The following is a 20,056-nucleotide window of genomic DNA, read 5'->3' as shown; positions in this document are numbered from 1 at the left end:
CAGTTTAATGAATCTCAATTGTAGTGGTTTTAGGGCAATTATATCTTGCATTATTTTGTTTCATATTCTTTAGTCAATCCTTAATCCTTGCTAACATATTACCTCAAACCTCATGCGTCTTAATTCTGTGCAATGCTATTGCCACTTAGTGCTTTCTTTTAAAAAAAACCTATAATTATGTTATTTGCTATTTTCCATCTATTCATTCTTCCAAGCTACATTCTGATTTGCTGAACACAATGTCCTTTTGATAATTTATGATCTCTTTAATCTTATTATGGTTTTCTGGGTATCCTGTTATCATAAATTATAGTATTTATCCAACTTTGGTTCTTTAGCATTGGTAATGTATAATCCAGTTATGTTAGGCTCTTCCACAAGACTGATCTAATGAGCAATGTCTTTTTAGATATTTTAAAGATTATATCCATCTAAATCACAGTAAGAAATATAACATGGTCAGGGTTCATTATAACATTTCAGGTTGCATTAGTTCAAGCAAGCAGAAAATGAGTATGCAGATTTGATTGTACAAGGGCCGTTGTTAAACTAATTAAGGCTTGAACTAATCATTTCTGTTCTGTCTCATTTAAACATCAAAGCTTCCAAAAGAATATGAAACCATGATTGTGCAACTTTTGATATTAGCCCTCCTTGGTATACCCATCAGATTGTTACAGAGATACACAGGAATAGAACAATATGAAATTTCTCATCACCTAAAATGTGCTGATCAATTACATTTCAATGAGATTTATTTTGTAAGATTTCTTTTGGAGGCAGGTAGTGCCATTATGGTAATATAAATACACTAGAGTAATTTTCTAAGGACATGAGTTCAAATCTGACCATGGCAGCTAATGTCTTTACATATTCAAGTATTATGTATTTTTTACTGTGTTTTTAATTGTGGTATGAAATGAGCAAATATCTCTTTCTTCTTCTAAAAATAGAGGAACAATGACAACTGGAAGATTGCATGTTTTGAAAACAAGTCAGCTGACACTCGAACATAATTTACACAATATGTTCAAACAGTGCTTGAAACGTAGTTTGCAGATGAACTGGAGCCAAAGGGTTGGATTTGATTTTGAATTGATTAAGTATTGTCACATGTACCCAGGTACAGTGAAAAGTTTTTTTTGTTTTGCATGTAATACAATCAGATCATACCATACAAAGTGTATTAAGGTAATAGAACAGAGCGAAGAATACAATGTTACAGCTTTAGTTGGTAAAACATAATGGATTAGTTCTTAGACCAGTTAACGGATACCAATGACAAACGTCTTCTGCCTGTGACTGTGTACAAGATGCACAGAAGGCTTTGGGCCATGGGCAGCTTGGAAGCTCTCTCTCTTCCCTGCAGTGAACCATGTTAAGCCTGAAGAAAACCAGTTTATCTGTCCTTTAGTTGCTATAATTTCTGACTTTTTAATTAAGTCAGACCTAATGTGAACTAGCCCCCTGTGTAATGGTCTTCCAAACCAGTGGAAACATGTGGAGAAGGACAACTGAGAAGCAACATTCTGACACACATGAGCTATCTCAATGGACCCTGTGTACAATGACTACTGACCTGTGTTCCCAGTATTACTCCATCCACATGTTTTCCTTCCTGTCTATCTTTTCTGAGGTGTATAAGGAGTTTATAAGAGGATTAGAGTTCTAATTACAAGTTGTATCTTTTTAACTCAACCTGTCCCGTGATATTATTACACATCTCTGGAGCAGGTGGAACTTAAACTTGGGTCCTGGCTCAGAGGTAGAGACACTACCACATCAGCACAAGACTCCTAATTTAGTTGTATGCAAAGGATCATGATCATCTAACTGTAGCTAATCTAATTAGATGTGATAAATGACAATTATTTTTAAGTCCAGAAATCTTGTCCTTATTTTTTGTCAACTAGATATAGAAGATGGGTAAATTTTGGTAATTTTGCATATTTATTTTTTAAAAATCTTTAACTTTTGTGGTGATTCTGAGAATAGCAAATCTTGACTTTCAGAATTTTATGCCAGTCAGTCATGACAGAATGCAATTAATTAATCTTGAATAATTTTAATATGTCAAGGATAGTATGGTTTTAAGAAAGATGCTCATAAGTATCACTACCATAAAATATGACCCGTGTGTATAAAGATCTTATACTTCATCATACTTTGGATCACTTGCAGTATGATAGTTTACTGGACGCATGTTCCTTTGTAATCTAATAGCTTAATATTTGCCAGACACTTCAGTGCCTAAGGAATACAATTCTCATACATAAGAATCCAACAGACATTACAACCACACTACCACAATATCTATGCCCAACTTCTTATGTTGCAAAAGATAACAGCGTTACTGCATCTATCATTGTTGGAAGCACGGTCATCAGTGACCATAGAACTATTATTGGTTATCATGGAAACACAATTGGTTCATTAAGTTCCTATTTTTAAGGAAGCAAATTTGCTCGCTTATCTGGTCTTTCCCACTGTCCAGACCACTTCAATGTGATTGACTCTTAACTGTGTCTCTCAAATGACCTAGCATGTCACTCAGTCCCAGGGCAAATAGGGATGGACAAGAAGTAGTAGCCTTACCAGTTAGATTCACATCCATGACAATATGAAGAATATAATACAATGATTGAACTAAGGAGGCTTCCACATGATTATAAATTCCAAAGGTATCAATCTCATGATTTGGTTTTAATCTAAACTTACTTCAGCAGCTGTGCCATGCTACAGTAAGGCATTTGCATTAAGCTGCGACATACTACTGCTCATTATGATTGTTTTTCACCAAAGCCACCTTGATGAAAGATACATTTGGTAGATTATTTGACACTATCCTTTTTTAAATGTTGACATCTAAAGGATTTGACTGGTCTAGTGTGGTAGTAAAAAATCACTCGGTAGTCCTAACCAGAAGTGATCTAATCTTAAACCAGATGAAGTTTATTTCATGATGATGAAGTACAATTTATAGTGGTATGATAGATGTTGATTCTAAGACTAAGGGTAACCTCATTTATCTAACCCTTTGGAATTCCAGAACTGTTGAGAAGTCAATGCCTATGGAATAAAGATTGTATGGTCAGTGGCAGAGAAACAGTACTTATATTAATTGCCTGTCAATCTTTTTGTATTTAAACTTACTTTAAATTAGAGCAAAGTTCAGTACCTTCTACAGTGTAATCAGGTAACAACTATATTGTATATTTGGAGCATTTTAACCAATCATTTAGCAAGTCTAAACCTGGAAGTGCTAGTTAGAATAATGGGTCAAGTTAGATGAGGGACAGAGAAGGAAAGATAGATTAGAGATTGAAGGATAAAAGATGGCAAGAAAGTGTTTTAAAATTTGAAACCCCAATACGTAAAGTCTGATGGAATGGGACTCCCCTTGTTAATTTCCAGTCCAGAGGGATGTTGTTCAGTAATTGAGATGAAACAGTACAGCGGAATGGCCAAATCTTAACTAGATCAGGTTACTGTACATTTGTATATCAACAGCATGTCATTTAATTTCATTTAATGGTATTCTGTCATCCACTTTCTGGAAGTTCAAGGCAACCTGAACAGGAACACCTTTAAACATACATTGAACTGCAGGTGTAGTATTAGCCTCCACGTTGAAAAATCTGGTCCAATATTGACATTACAGAATTCCAGAATTACTACTGCACCTTGACTTTAAAGAGAGCTTTTCCCTCTAAGTACAATTGTTGCTGTGGGTTATCTGTTCAATTAAGTGAATTACACAAAAATAACCTAATTAAGGTTAGACAGATCAGTTCTTCAGTGCAAAGTATAGCACTGATGACATGGCAAAGCCATTGAGGGAGGAAGAGGTGGGAATGCTAATGTATTTTTCTCGTCCTATTCTTTACTTTCACTTTATGTCCTGTTTTATAACTTATTATTTCTTGCGTATGACATATGAAGAGAGGCTATTCACTGGAGTTTTGAAGAGTGAGGGACATGTCATAAAAACCTATAAAGGTTCAGCAGGACTAGACAGGGCAAATACAGGAAGGATGTTCCCAATGGCTGAGGAGTCCAGAACTAGGGGTCAGAGCCTAAGATTATAGGGCTGGCCATTTAGAACTGAGAAAAGAAGATATTTCTTCACCCAGAGAGCGGGAGTGGTGAGCCAATGGAATTCTTTGTCACAATGTGGTTGAGTCCAAAATAGTGAATGTTAGCAAGAAGGCAATAAATTTAGTTGTCAAGGCTAAAGGGATCAAAGGGTATGGGCGAAAGCAAGAACAGGATACTGAGTTGAATGATGAGCCATGATTATATTGAATGGCACAACAGGCTGGAAGAGTTGAATAACCTACTATTGTATCTTTTTCCTATGTTACTCTCTCCCATCTTGTTTTTTTTTCCCCTCAAGTTTATATTACTAAATGTCAACAACTGTTGCAGTGACTTGTAGTCCTTCAGTAGTCCTAATCCTTTCTTGGAATGTGATAATTTATTACCTTTTGAAGTAACATGTTGAATGCCCTCTTTTAAATTTCTTTTAGAATCTGCTTTCACCACCATTTTTCAAATGGAACAATCTGGATCAACATAATTGCTCTGTTGGTGGAAAACATTCTTTCATTTTGTTCAGTTATATGGTTACTGATCCATCCAATAGAGGAAACATGTTTATTTATGAGGAGTAATTCATTCTCAAAGATTGAAACTCTTAAATGTACCCTTTGTTTGGAGAAATGCAGTATATGATCTGGCTTGCTGTAGTCATGTGATCTGTACCTCTGCCGCGGATGTTTTCATTTTAGATTATGGCAGCCAATTGATATGTTTCATCCATCATGTCAATCAAAGTTGTGAAACTGAGATTGAGTAAGTTTTGCTGTAAAGGACCCAAGTTTGCAGGAATAAAGCAAGGACAAATGAAGACAACAATCTGCAACTTAGACTGATAACCCAGAGGGGAAAAATCAACAAAACGAATGAATGAGACACACTGGTTTGATTTATCTTGATTTCACTTCAGAGCAGATGTCCAGTATGACCAGTACATTCATTTCCAAATATCACTGATCTCTCTCAGGGGTTAACTCTACACAAGGGGAAAAGGTGAATTAGTGGTAATGTTTTTCTTAAATATGTTCATGAGTTGTGGATGTTGTTGGCTTGGCTAGAATTTATTGCCCATTCCTGACTGCCCAGAGGAAGATGGTTAAGAGTCAACTACGTTACCTCGTTGTATGACTTCAAAGAAGGCAGAATTCCTTCCCTAAATGGAATCGGTGAACTAAATGGATTTGTATGATAATTGGTTACACAGATGTCACTGAAACATTGCAGAAGATACTGAGTCCAAATTTCACCATCTGCCATGGTGAGAATCAAGCCCATATCCTCAGTATATTATCCTGAGAAGCTTGATCACTAATCCAGTTTTCTTATCACTAGACTACTACCTTAATTGTCAGCTTGATTAGTAATCAAGAGAGTTACACTAATGCTCTAGAGGCTAGATGCATGAGTTCAAAACCCACAATTATAGCTTGTGGGATTTAAATTCAATTAACTATCTAGAATTGAGGTCTCGGTTATAGTAATTTGATAATGAAATGGTCATCAATTTATTACAAATGCCTGTCTGGTTTACTGATGTCCTTTTATTTCCTTTTGTAAAATAGTCTGCCACCCTCTGTCTAGCCTGCATGTCTCCAGATACAAAGTAATTCTGTTAACTCTTAACTGCCCTCTGACCTGGCCTAGGATTCAATATTCAATATTCAATATACCCAGGATAATTAGGATGGCTTTGTTAGTGCCATCCGCATGTACCAAAGCTAAAAATGATGTATGTCATTAGGTTATTTGACTGCTGAATGCATCCCAAAAAGCTACAAGATATTTTTCTCAGGACTTTGTCATCCTGTTGAAATGTATCTACAAGTGACTGGGAGTGAGACCAACATAGCATCTGCTAAAAAAAAATTTACAGCTGTCTTCGAACCTAGCCTGAAAGTCAAGGTGGAGGATTTTGTGACACTATCGTCCTCAATGGCTCCATCATTATTTTTTTGAATGGTAAAATGGATGAAGAGAATAAATCACTGAGGAGGTGTCAATGATTAGTAAGTGAAAGAAAACAAGCAGTCATTACAAACAGCAGAAGAAACTGCTTAAGGGGGGGGAAAATTGGAATTAAAAAGATGATACAATTGAAGATGCATGAAGTCAAGTACGGAGGTCATGTTCTGACAACAAAAGGATATTTCCTGTCTATTGTTGAGGTGAGAGCTGCAGCAGAGATACAGCAACCAATATAGTAAAGCAATACATGGATACGTGAATGCTCTAGTAAAGTTTATCTTGCCCAATGTGTCGTCAGTGTGAGCATGTACACAAGCTTGAGATCTGGGATAAGCAGCAATCTTCACTTAAATTTAAAAGCAAAATCTAGCAACGACAGCTAAACATGCTCTATATGTTGTCAATCCAGCAGAGATATTGGGCTGAATTTTCCCCTGTTTTGATAATTTGCGTTTCATGGGGGGATTTCTTCTGAGTCCTGGCAACAGTTCTTTTCCATGCAATTTTGTGCTGCTCACCTGTATTAATTAGGCATTGGACTCCATAACACTGCTTTTGTTCAATCTCACAGAAAACAAAGTGAGAGATGCTTGCCAGTGCCAGGACTTTCTGGTTTTCACACCTAAGGTGCCCTGCTTAAACAACAGCTGCACACAACTTCAAACAATGAATGCCAGGATCTGCCCTTTAGTATGTTGGTGCACAATTCCCAAAGTATATGGCTAAAAGGGAAATTGGCATCCCTCTTCTTTGTCAACAAGAAAGCAAAGCTTTTGTCTTTCCCCGGACCAACCAAAGGATGTGACAGCACCAGATGATGCCAACCTGGTCTAAATTTGCAACCTAGTCAGTGATGTATCAATTGTCCACGGGAACAGAAGTACCATAAGGTGCATGACCTTCACTATTCAGCAGGTATGAGTCTCGCGCTCTCTCTCTCTCTCCCCCCTACCTCACTAACATATTCTGGTTCTGCAACTGCACGTACCTCCCATCAAGGCTCAGCATTTATCATACTCACTGTTGCAGGCCATCTACCCTTAATGGCTGTACTGGTAACCAGTCAAGATACCACACCACTTTTCCTGCACTTGCATCCACTGTCACACCTGTGATAGCCACTTTTATTTCACTCAATCCTTCCCTTTTGTCTTTGACTGCAGCAGAAAACAGCCCACAATGGGACAGAGGATGCAAGGCGGGTAGTGGATGGCTAACTTTGATCTCCATCTTCTGTACAAGGAGAAAATACTGGAGATTTTGGGAGATGGTAGTGACTTCTCATGGTCAAGCTGAGATCTCAATGTTACACAACCCAATATCTCAAATCCTAACACTACACCACTCTATCATGGTCAAGTCATGTTCCTGCTGCTCCATGTCCTCACCATCCTCTATAGAAGACTGTTGCCTCTCTACTAGTTCTCTGGTATTCATCACATCCCCTCTTTGCCTGCTTCGGAGTGCCAGGATTATGTGGCATAATCTGAGTGTACTGTAAATGCTTGATTTAGAGTAGAACATTAGTCTTTCACATTCATAGGACATGTTCTCCTACCCTCTCCCCTTCTGGCTGACTATTCAGTACTGGAAACTATGTTCTGAATGAAGTGGCAATTCATTAAAAAGCAAGGCAAGATGATGTGACCATTCGAGTAAGGACTACTAAAGCAAACTAAGATCCTGGCGATAACACAGTGTGGAGCTGGAGGAACACAGCAGGCCAGGCAGCATCAGAGGAGCAGGGAAGTTGACATTTTGAGTCGGGACCCTTCTTCAGAAATGGGGGAGGGGGAAGGGAGTCAGAAATAAATAGAGAGGAGGGGTGGGGCTGGGGATTGGTCAGTGGGATGGTGATAGGTGAGTGCAGGTAGACAGTGGTGGGGATTGGTCAGTGGGATAGGTAGGGGGAATAGGTGGGAGAGAAGATGACCTGCTGTGTTCCTCCACTCCACACTGTGTTTTCTCTGACTCCAGCATCTGCGGTTCTTACTATCTCTAAGATCTTGGAGATGTGTTCCGTGCAGGTGCATGATGGGTGGCTGTGCCTGTGTGCAGAGAAGTCTCGCAATAATGTGATGAGGTGTCAGTGAGTACTGAAATGCTATGTTGAACAGAATTTGAAGTTAATCCGATTGTGGTGAGGTCAGTTTTTGCTGATTCTCACTCTTAGAATCATTGAATTCCTTCAGTACAGAAAGAAGACATTTGGCCCATCAAGTCTGCACCAAACCTCCAAAAAACATCATATTTCTATGATCCTGCATTTCCCATGACTAACCCACCTAGTCTACATGTCTCTGTACACTACAGGGCAATTTAGCACAGCCAATCCATCAAACCTGTATATGTTTGGACTGTGAGAGGAAACCAAAGCACCCAAGTGGAAATCCATAGACCTGGGGAGAATGTGCAAGCTCCACACACGGTCACCCAAGGCTGGAATCAAACTCAGGTCCCTAACGCTGTGAGGCAGCATTGTTAACCACCGAGCCACCATACTGCCCCTTGTGGATGGAGCATGCAGGTCCTTGCCTGAGCATGCTCCTAAGATTTCATCATAGAAATCATCATAGACTCCCTACAGTGTGGAAACAGGCCCTTCGGCCCAATAAGTCCACACCGATCCTTGGAGCATTCCACTCAGACCTATCCCCCTATAACCCTGTTGAGGAATTATGGCCAGGATGGAGGTTCAGAGAAGATGCTAGCACACTGTAGTCACCAGATAACCACTTCAAGTCAGGAAGCAACATCATAAAATTTCTTACTAGTAACTGGGAGAAGAACAACTTTCAGAACTGAGGTGAAATCAGATCCAATTATATGGAGTCCTCCTTGCTTTTTAACCAGGTTCAGATTTAAGACTTTGAAAACTTAATGGGAAAATTTACTCAACGCCCACTCTTTATCAATTTTTTTTTCCCCCCACTTCTCGTGCCATTTCCAGTGTCTGAATGTGTGGGCGAAACATTCTGTTCGATGAATCAGAAAGATCAGCATCACTATGGGAACAACGCATGCCAGAAAAGGAACATTTCCTCCCCTCCCCCAACTACTAAAATAAGGAGACAAGCTGATAATGCCTTGCCTGCATGTCCTTTTATAGGATCTGAGCACTTCAGAGATAATGAATAAAATGCATAAGCAGAGACTCAAAATGGGATGAGCTAGGATTATCTGAATTTTGATCATGAATGATTGATCTTTGATTCTTGGAGTTATCACAAAAGTTAATGATTTTTTCAAGTACACAAAATTCCCCAATACAATTGTCTTTAGATCAAAGTTGACAGAAAGCATGAACTTTACTCTGCACTTAAGAATTACTATTTATTATGTGTAGTTAGAATCTGTTTACTGGTAAACAATTTTTTTTTAATTGATTCATGGCATGTAGGCGTCACTGGCTGGGCATCCATACTGCCCACAGAGCAGTTCAGAGTCAACCACATTTACTATGTATCCAGAGTCGCATGTAGACCAGACCAGTTGACTTTTCCTAAAGGACATTCAGGAACCAGGACAATTGAGGATGGTTTCATGGTCATCATTAGAGTCTTTAATAAAACTTGTGAATTAAATTCATATTCCACCACCTGACTTGGCCAGATAAAACCCAGGACCTTGAGACATTACCTGGGTCTGTGGATCAATTGTTAGCGATAAAATCACTGGGCCATCGCCTCCCCCGAAGAGCCATTGACATATTACTGTAACGGTTAAGACTCTAATCTCTATAGAAAACTCTACAGACACATGCCTATACTAAACAAACATGAGAGTTATGAGCAGAGGGAAAGACAAGGAAGGCAGTTCAATGGTTCCTGTCCACAGGGTTTGCTGAAATGATCTGTTTTGCTTGTCAGGACTTGCTGCTCCTCAATCTTCCTGTTTGCAGGAGACACCAAGCACCTGGTTCACAATGTACAAAATCTCCTGACTTTTGCTTCAAAGCTACAGTTTATAGCAACAAATAAGAAATAAACTGGCTTTCTTCAGGCAAGAGGTTTTTTTTGACTGTAGAGGAAAGGACAGTGCCTTTCCTTTTGGAAGGCTGATGCTTTCTGTGTAAACATTCACGCCTCCATATCAGCTCCATATCCTCTCCAAGGCTTTAATATCCTTCCTAGCTTAGTGCTCCAAATGTCTCTAGCTAGTAATTTTAAATGTTTGCTGTAACTTTCTTGTCTTTGTACCCAATCTGTACTAAAGTCTAAGGATCACATTTTCTTAACATTTATATTACTTTGTCCTATTGCCTACATAGTAGGGGTTAAGTGAAGGGAATTAAGATTAGACACAGAAATGGGTCTAAGAATTGTGGTGTACAGGCCAGTTACAACTGTTTGGTCAAATATAGACAGAATGTCAACTTTATTTTTCCTTTCATGTGATGAGGGTGTCACTGGCTAGGCAGCATTTATTGCTCATCCCTAATTGCCCAGAGGACAGTTAAGAGTAAACTGCATTGCTATGGGTCTGGAGTCATGTGTAGGCCAGACCAAGTAAGGATGGCAGTTTCCTTCCCTACAAGAAGTTAGTGAACCAGATGGAGATAGTAGGAACTGCAGATGCTGGAGAATCCGAGACAACAAGGTGCAGAGCTGGATGAACACAGCAGGCCAAGTAGCATAGGAGCAGAAAGGCTGACGTTTCGGGCCTAGAAGGGTCTTGAGAGCAGATAAAGCTCAAATATGATGCCCCCCCACCCTTTCTGTTTTTATTGTGGCTGTTTCTGAGCCTTATTCTTGCAGTTGAACCTGAAGAATGACCATGGGATAAAGCTGTCAAGAAAGCCGTGAGATGGTTCACTGGAAGGCTTGGTTGAAAGACAAAAAAGCAGCCTAGAAGAGTGATCGGTAATCTCATACAAAAGTCTCCTGGGCACTTGATCAGAAATCAATGTTAAAAGATGGCAATGGAGGCAAATTCCAAGTACATAGACAATGATCTTGCATAAAAAAATAAGATCAGTGATTTATATCTTTTTTTTAAATGCCCTATTCGGCTAACTGCTTTGTTTCCCAAACAACCATCATCATCTATCTAATAATTTGTCATTAACAAATCATACCTGATTCATACATTTCATTTGCCCTCTCAGTATTGAAAGTTTCACACCATATCTTCCATGTTTCATGGGTTTCCACCTATTCAACCATGATTATCTATTTTTAACAGTAGACCGTGACATACAATGAGAAGTTACAGGAAATAGTGAAGGGGAAGTATCCTTATGGCAATTCTAGGAATAGACATGGAATCCAGTACATCATAAGGTATTGAAGCTGTGTATTTGTGTACTTAATCTTCCATGTAGTTCTCTTGAATTGCAAGCAGTTAATGGTGCACACACTCCCCTTTTCACAATATATTTTGGCCTGTTTTCCATTTCAGATGCACAAACACCCCAACTTGACCTAGCAGTGGACGAAGAGCAAAAAAGCAGTGAATGTAAAAATACAACATTTATTTCATTCCACAATCTCAATCATTGGCTCTGACACAGATGATGCTCTTAATTTAGAGGATATGGTAGAGGTGGGATCTGCATATATTTACCTGCTGGGCACAAGTGTTCAGCTGCTTGGAGGGTGTGGTGATGCTGCAGTGGAGAAGATAGCCAGGATGGGTGGCTAGATGTCAGTGTTGAGTACTGATTCTTTTAGCTGGATGGCTAGTGTGCAATGCAAAGAGATACCAAAACCAAAGGTTCAATTCCCACATATGCTGAAGTTACCATGATGGACTCTCCTTCTCAACCTCTTGCTTCACCTATGGCTCAGTGACCCTCAGGATAACTTACTATGGATTCTCTGTCTCTCTCTCTCTCTCTCTCTCTCTGAGAGAGCAGCCCTATGGGCATGAAGTAGATGAGAATGGTGTTGATCCTATGGACTGCATAAGAAAATGATAATAACCTGGGATTAAGCCGTAAAGAAATTATGTAAACATCAAAATGTTTGGTGTACTAAAGTCTGTAAGAAACCTCAGATCACTGCCAAGGAGCATTATAGCAGTCCACCATCAACTTGGTGAGAACTTGGAGCCTATGCATTCCAACATGGAATGCATGCCCACATCAATCAGCATACCTGTGGAACTGTCTATGATGCACTGTCTCATCATTACCTTAGCTTCTAATGCAAACCATCCACCCAATGTCTGATTTCTACAATGAAAGCCCACACAAGTTCAGATTTTTGACATGAAAGCTCAAACCTTGCCTGACTCCTTTGTTGAGATAAGCATAGCTTACACCTTTGCAATATTCATGGATTTGCACCGGTTATACTTTTGGAAGAGTCATGGTCAAGGATGCAGTAAGTTGCCTGAATATTGCCTGCATGAGGGAATCTTTTGAAAGTTGTGTTCAACAGTCCACCTCCAGGCCTATCCTGCCCCTGTACAAAAGGTCACTTCCATGACCTTTCACCTGCTATACACCAATATAGACACAATGAACCCCACGGTAACAGTTAGATATATAAAAGAAAACCAATGTCAATCATCCAGCTCGTTTGAAAGTTTCAATACTTAAAACCACGTGTGTTTTTCTAAACAAACATTGTGGAACTGAGAGCGGAGATTATATAGAGTTCTCAATTGAGCTGGCACACAATTATTTCAAGAAAATAATGCTTTCTGAGGCAGGATGGGCAATTGGAAGGGTGGGCATTGATAGTTGGGAGTGTGAGGTGTTGGGGATGGTGAAAGCTACAGAGCCTTTTTTGTTTTTATTACAGTTGGGACCAGATCAATTTGAGCTCATTTAAACTGCATGCCTCCTCAATCAACAGCCCCTATAGCTGCCTCAGAATCTTTCCTGGGGTCAACTGGACTGACTTCTTCAGACAGCTCCTAACCCTAGCAAAGGAAATTTCACCTTCTGGAGCCATTGTTTCTAGGTGGGCATGCAAAGCTGGGAAATTTTCCAACTATCACTCATTTCAAGGATAAACAGCTGTTTCTAAATTTTTATCCCTTGTAAACAAACTGAAAATAGAGTGGGTAGTGTGGGAGGTATGTCACTTACTAAATTTGTTCCTATTGAATAGAAAAATGTGGGCAGATAAGAAGATTCCTCACCCTATATGTTTTCCACTAAGATACAAAGCTGCAGATGACATTAACTCAACTCTGATTTTTGTCATGAACTCTTGGGTAAATGTATGACATAAAGTTGGCTTTTATTCTCCAGCCAGCTAATTATTACATATTCACTCTGTGTCTAATATTCTATGGCAATATGACAGCTGAATTGTTCATCTGTGCCTTGAATGTGCTTGAAATTTACTTACTAACATGAGCATTTTTAGTCTGTTTTGATTTTTTAAGCTGACACATACATATACAAACCATAGCTATGGGTTTTTTGTCTATGTCTTATTCCATGTTTCTGACATCTTCCAATCGTAAGATAAAGACTAATCTTGATGTTCCACCTCACTTTTTCTTACCAAAGAGCTTTGTGCGTCTTCAAATAAATGAGGCATGACCCCTGTTTGAAATGATGCACAAGCAGCATGAATTAACCAGCTGAAATGCAGTGATGCATTTTTAATGTTAGTTACAAGTGAAAGCTAAGTTGGCAACATCAACTTATTTCCATTAAGACTGCTAAACCATCAAGAATTCTAACTCAGTCTGAGTTAATGTATGAAGAACTATTAGTTAAAGTTCAAACGTTCAATCAAGAAGTTAATCTTTTACCAGAAGATCAAAAATGCAGCTTTCAATTCGAAGTAAAGGACGTTGGTGCTAAAAGGGACTTTACTGTTTCTTGACTTCTTGTGCCAAGAGGCTGTTTTCGACAGCATTCCAGAATGAGAGACATTTTGAAGGTAATATATCATCATCTTTTTGGGTATGCTTGTTTTAAAGAGACAGTTTAACACAGCATTGTTTTCGTTGAAATAAGTAATTCCCAAAATGGGTGTCTGTAGAAAATCTATTTTGTTTCAAAACAATAAAATGAAAATATCACAAGGGAAATTGGAGGCATGCATGTTGTCTTCCTTTGGTAACATTGCTGTTTATCACTGAACTGTCTGGGAATTGGAAATCTGGCTTATAACAGTGTAGGTCACATCCTTTGGATTCCTCCTGTGACCTTTTAGGGACAGGACTGTCAATTTCAGAGACAGAAACGCTGCCAGATTTTTTTTCCTGAAGTGACTTTATTGATTTTTTTTTTGTTTGAATACAAAAATAAGAACATGAGAAATAGGAGCAGGAGTAGGCCATCTGGCCCCTTGAGCCTGGTCCGCCATTCAACAAGATCATGGCTGACCTTTTTGTGGATTCAGCTCCACTTGCCTACTCACCATAACCCTTAATTTAATTAGTGTTCAAAAATCTATCTATCTTTGCCTTAAAAACATTCAATGTGATAGGCTCAATTGCTTCACTGGCCAGGGAATTCCACAGATTCACAAACCTTTGGGTGAAGAAGTTCCTCCTTAACTCAGTCCTAAATCTTCTCCCCCTTATTTTGAGGCCATGTCCCCTGATTCTAGTTTCACCTGCCAGTAGATCAATCTCTCTGCTTCTATCTTATCTATTCCCTTCATAATTTGATATGTTTCTATAAGATTCCCCCCTCATTCTTTTAAATTCCAATGAGTATAGTCCCAGTCTACTCCATCTCTCCCCATAAGCCAACCCCCTCAACTCCGGAATCAAGTTAGTGAACCTTCTCTGCACCCCTTCCAGTGCTAGTACAGATAGTTCTCAAATAACCCGATAGTTATGTTCTTGTGTGACCTTGTGCTATAGAAAATGATGTTATAGGGGAATTGCTATAGAAAATCACTATACCAGTACAGCAGAAAGTTCATGTTATCCAAACAGCATTCACTATTCAATTGTGTTACAGCCAATTTGTGTTAACGAAACATGCATTATAGCAGAATTACCTGTATATCCTTTCCCCAGTAAGGAGTCCAAAACTATTCACAGTACTCCAGGGGTGGCCTCACGAGCACTCTATACAGCTGCAGCATAACCTGCCAATTTTTAAACTCCATCCCTCTAGCAATGAAGGACAATATTCCATTTGTCACCTTAATTACCAGCTGTACCTGCAAATAATTTTTCTGTGATTCCTGCACAAAGATACCCAGGTGCCTCTGTATAGCAGAATGCTGCAACTTTTCACCATTTAAATAATAGTCCATTTTGCTGTTACTCCTACCAAAATGGATAATCTCACATTTACCAATATTGTACTCCATCTGCCAGACCCTTGCCCACTCTCTTAACCTACTTATACCCCTCTTATAAACTTTCAGTGTCCTCTGTACAATTTGCTTGATCACTCATCTTAGTATGATCTGTGAACTTTGACACACTACACTTGGTCCTGACTCTAAACTGTCTACGTAAACTTGAACTCAGGTGGCTCAGTGGTTAGCACTGCTGTGCCATAGTGCCAGGGACCTGGGTTCAATCCCACCCTCAGGTGACTGTCTGTGTGGAGTTTGCACATTCTCCCCGTGTCTGGGTGGGTTTCCCCCCACAGTCCAAAGATGTGCAGATTAGATGGATTGGTCAAGCTAAATTCCCAGAGTGCCCAGGGATGTGTAGACTAGATGGATGGGAAATGTACGGTTATAGGGTGGGAAGTGAGTCTGGGTGGGATGTTCCTTGGGGGTGGTGTTGATGCTGAATTTCTCGTGCACTGATTTTGGGCGACACAGTGGTTAGCACTGCCACCTCACAGCGCCAGGGACCCGAGTTCAATTCTACCCTCGGGTGACTGTCTGTGAGGAGTTTGCACATTCTCCCTGTGTCTGAGTGGGTTTCCTTCGGGTGCTCCGGTTTCCTTCCTCAGTGAAAAAATGTACAGGTTAGGTGGATTGATCATGCTAAATTGCCTGTAGTGTTCAGGGATGTGTAGATTAGGTGGGTTTGGAGAATGGGCCTGGGTGGGATGCTCTAAGGATCGGTGTGGACTTGATGGGCTGAAGGTCCTGTTTCCACACAGTAGGGATTCTATGATTCTATGATGACAAATTGTAAACAATTGCTGTCCCAACACTGATCCTTGAGTCACACCACTAACCACTGACCGCCAAGCAGAAAACACCCTTTTATCCCCACTCTTTGCTTTCTGTTAGTTAACTAATCTTGTATCCATGCTAATACATTACCTATAATGCCGTGCAGCAGCCTTTTGAGCAGCGCCTTGTTGAAATCCTCTGGAAATCCACATACACCACATCCACCGGTTCCCCATTGTCCACTACACTCAAAATGACCTCAAGGAATTCCATTAAATTAGTTCAACACGACCTGGCTCTCATGCTGTGTCTGCCTGATGTGTCAATTTCTATCCAGATATCTCGTTATTTCTTCCTTGATTATATATTCAAGCATTTTTCTCCACTACAGAATTTAAGCTAACTTTATATATTTGCAATATTTGTATATTGAATTTTTTCAACATGCTTTATCATGGGGCAACAGCTTTAAATTTTTGTGGTACTGGATCTGCAATCATCTACATCATGAGGGATTACAGTATTCTGGGATCATCTTGAACTTGTAGAACTTGATTCAAAAGCAACTGAGAAGTGATTAGTATATGTAATAATTTAGCATAACTAATCGGAAGAAAGGAAAATACTTTCACTTACAAATAATAGTTTTGACAATGCTGCAATAAGATTCAAGGGCTATTGCACATTTTGTTGAGGAAATGAATGCTAGGAATAGGAAGCTAAGCTTCATTTTACAATTGTACTGTCCATGTTTCTCCAGTGAGGACTAATTTCAATGCTACAGCCAAGTAAGCTATGTAAAACAGCTGCAATGGAAACAGTGAAAATTTAATTTCTGGAGTTAGACGTCTTCAACTTGAGACTTTTACCAATGCAGCTTTGATCTACAAAAGTTGTCAGCTTTGAAATAATTGCTGAAAGACTACAATTGGCAGAAGACCAAACTCTTTGAAGTTTAAGTGCACAGGAAACCTGGGTTGATTTAGAAGTAGCTGGTTTTTTAAATGGTTAGAAAACAAAATTGCAAGTCCATCAGCATATTAAGCCAAGAATTTGATCAGCTTTGTTTTTAAACAATGCTTGCATCAAACTCCTTTTTCTCCATAATTGCCTTAACATGGGCATTTCCAATTTTGATTCATGAGCACGGGATTAAACTTTGTTAAATGTAAGCTGCTCAGTATTCCAACTTTCTCAATGGATCACATCCATCTAACTTGTGATGCCTTTGTGGAAATGTCTGGATATATCCAAAAACCTGTAATACTCACTGTTGCTTTAATTGCATATTTCATTGTAACGAATTGTTGTTAATATTTTAATTTGGTAATTTAGCAAATTGGGTACCTGCTCATAATACGGAAAAATTGCGAAGAGAATTAATTGCACAGTTGTCACAATTATATTGTGTATATAGAAAGTTGTTTTGTAATTTAAATTCTCTTTACAAAATTATAACTAAATCATGATCCAATGTTTTCATCCAGAACGGAATTCCAAGCCCTGCATACAAAGAGATGCGTGAAATCAGTGTAGCTGTTGACGAAAGAGTTCATAACAAGAATGACAGAATTCGTGACAAAAGTGACATGGTAAGATGTAAATTTAACTGTGTCTGGTGCAACACAAGAGGAGACCATTTGCTCCATTGTTCCCGTGCTACTATTTTAAGAGTAGTCCAGATGAGTCCTTTGCCCATATGAGTCCTTTTCTCAAATATGTCCAACTAAATTAGGAAATTGCAATAAAATCTGACTCTGCATTCTTTCCATGTTCCGAATCTTAACACTCTTCTTGCAGATACTTGCTGAATTCTCTTCTTAGCTCAACAAGTTTCTTAACAAAAAGCCAAAGATTTAAAAATAATTGGTGATCAATCTAATTACCAGAGTGAAATTTCTCCCTAGTATTGACTGAAAATGCTACAAATACTCAGCAGGTCTGAGGGGAAAGAAGCAGTTAACATTTCAGGTCACGATCCTTTATTCATTAGAAATAAAGTTTGAATTGTGACGGCTTTTAAATGTGTGAAATAAGCAGGGGGCAAAATGGAAGGAAAAAGAAGTGTCTGCCATTAGTTGAAGGTTGGAAACATTATGGCAAGAGTTGGTCAGGCAGGAGCAAAAAGATGAAAGAAACGAATGATGAGCCCAGAGGAAGAGTGAATGATGATTACTTGCCATCAAAAGTAAAAATGAAAGAAGCAAGATAAGGATTATGCATGCAAACAAAATACAAAGAAGAGTGCATAAGTTACATTCAGAAAGTGTTGAACTAAACATCCTGTTCAATGGAAGGCTATAAAGTGCTAAACTGGAATATTAAGTGCTATTCTTTCAGCTCGTGTTCAGCTTCACTGGAACACTGCAATAGGACAAGTGTAGAGGTCAGAGACAGCAAAGTGCAGGGAAATGGGGCCTGGAGTAGCACGAGGGGGTAACGGGTCCCAGAGTAGCACAAGTTACCTTGGTGCAGCGAGGTGCCAGTGTGGAGCGGACTGGAGGCTTGGAATAGAGCAGGATAGTTGTTGGACTGGGGCCTGGCGTGGGCAGTCAGACCACGTGCTGAGCTGCTACTACTTGAAATTCTTTACCGGACTATAATATCAATCCTTCAACTATGTTATGACTACCCTATTGTTAACTTTTTTAAAAAATACTGTAAGTAATGCTACTACTTTTCCTTTTATTCCTCTTTTGTGTCTAGATTTGTACCTAGGTACTTACACCAAAGATGACGCCATTAAAGGCAGCTATTGTAAAAACTTTTCACTGTACTCCTGTACTTGTGTATATTCTAAAAGCGGGGAATTAAAATGGTAAACCACCAGAAGTTGAAGCTTACACTGTGGACTGAATGGGGATGTTTCACAAAGCAGTCAGCCAATCTGCATTTGGTCTCCCCAGTGCAGAGGAGACTACATGTAAGCAGCGACTTAGTATACTAAATTGAAACAAGGTATACACATTGCTGATTCACCCTGTTTCTCCATACTTATTCTATCCAAATCACTGCATTTTAATTTCCTCCAATAGATCTCATCTTAACCTTCTCTGCTCTAAGGAGAACAATTCCTGTTCATCCAGTTTCTCACCCTGGCCAACCTCGTCTTCAGCTTCCAAGTCTTTTGCTACCCTGCTAAAGTGCAGGTCTTTAGACTGTATACTATACCACAACTAAGGCCCAAGTAGTAGATTAGCAGGGCTTCTTTGTTTTTGTATTTAATACGCTAATTTACAAAACCACACTTTCCATATTCATTCTTAATCACCTTCATCAACTTACGCTTCATTTCAAAGATTTGTGAATGATTATGCATCTGCCTAAAATTAAAACATGTTACTTAAGTTATACTACCTCATCACATATTTTTCTTTTAGTGCATCACTTCACACCATTGTATCTAACTTGTCTGCTCTGATGCAGCTTGAGGTTTACTGTATATTAGTATATTTAACATATATTAGAGACTTGGGTTCTTTTTGAGTCAGATATGTTAAAGTTCATTTGCAATGCTAACTATTTACATGGCTACTATATCATAGATTTGCTCACAGTCTGGGTTCTGTAATTACTGATGCTACTGTATGTTCCGTACACAAACTGGCTCCATCACACAAGGTAAGGTGTGTGTGGTTTTTAAAACTGGAACCTTACATGTCATGAAGGCATTTTCATGGCTTATAGGTACAGGCCTGAAATGGAATCTTGCCATAATGCCCAAAGGCTGTTGGTGTCCTCCTAAACCTGCAACCATTCTCATGATTGACAATGTTGTTAAATTAGCTGCAAACTTGAAAAATTGCACTGATACCAAAACCAGGCTAGTTTATATATATGAATCAGAGATAGTAGGAACTGCAGATGCTGGAGAATCCAAGACAACAAGGTGCAGGGCTGGATGAACACAGCAGGCCAAGCAGCATCATAGGAGCAGAGAGGCTGACGTTTCGGGCCTAGACCCTTCATCTGATGAAGGGTCTAGG

At 39.2% G+C, this 20,056-nt stretch overlaps 1 protein-coding gene across 1 annotated transcript in view; it reads left to right on the top strand.

Annotated features, from left to right (window-relative positions):
• LOC109930332 (solute carrier family 23 member 1) overlaps window positions 1-20,056 on the top strand; it is a 107,895-nt gene that overhangs the window by 18,274 nt on the left and 69,565 nt on the right. The window contains exon 2 of the mRNA XM_048603718.1: window positions 17,558-17,662. Within this exon, the coding sequence (XP_048459675.1) occupies window positions 17,558-17,662 (105 nt within the window). The remainder of the gene's footprint in view (window positions 1-17,557; window positions 17,663-20,056) is intronic.

Source organism: Rhincodon typus, chromosome 12 (assembly GCF_021869965.1).
Source record: "Rhincodon typus isolate 14 chromosome 12, sRhiTyp1.1, whole genome shotgun sequence".
NCBI lineage: Eukaryota > Metazoa > Chordata > Chondrichthyes > Orectolobiformes > Rhincodontidae > Rhincodon > Rhincodon typus.
The sequence above is the reverse complement of the archived record's forward strand: the minus strand, read 5'-3'. Positions and strand labels throughout refer to the sequence as shown.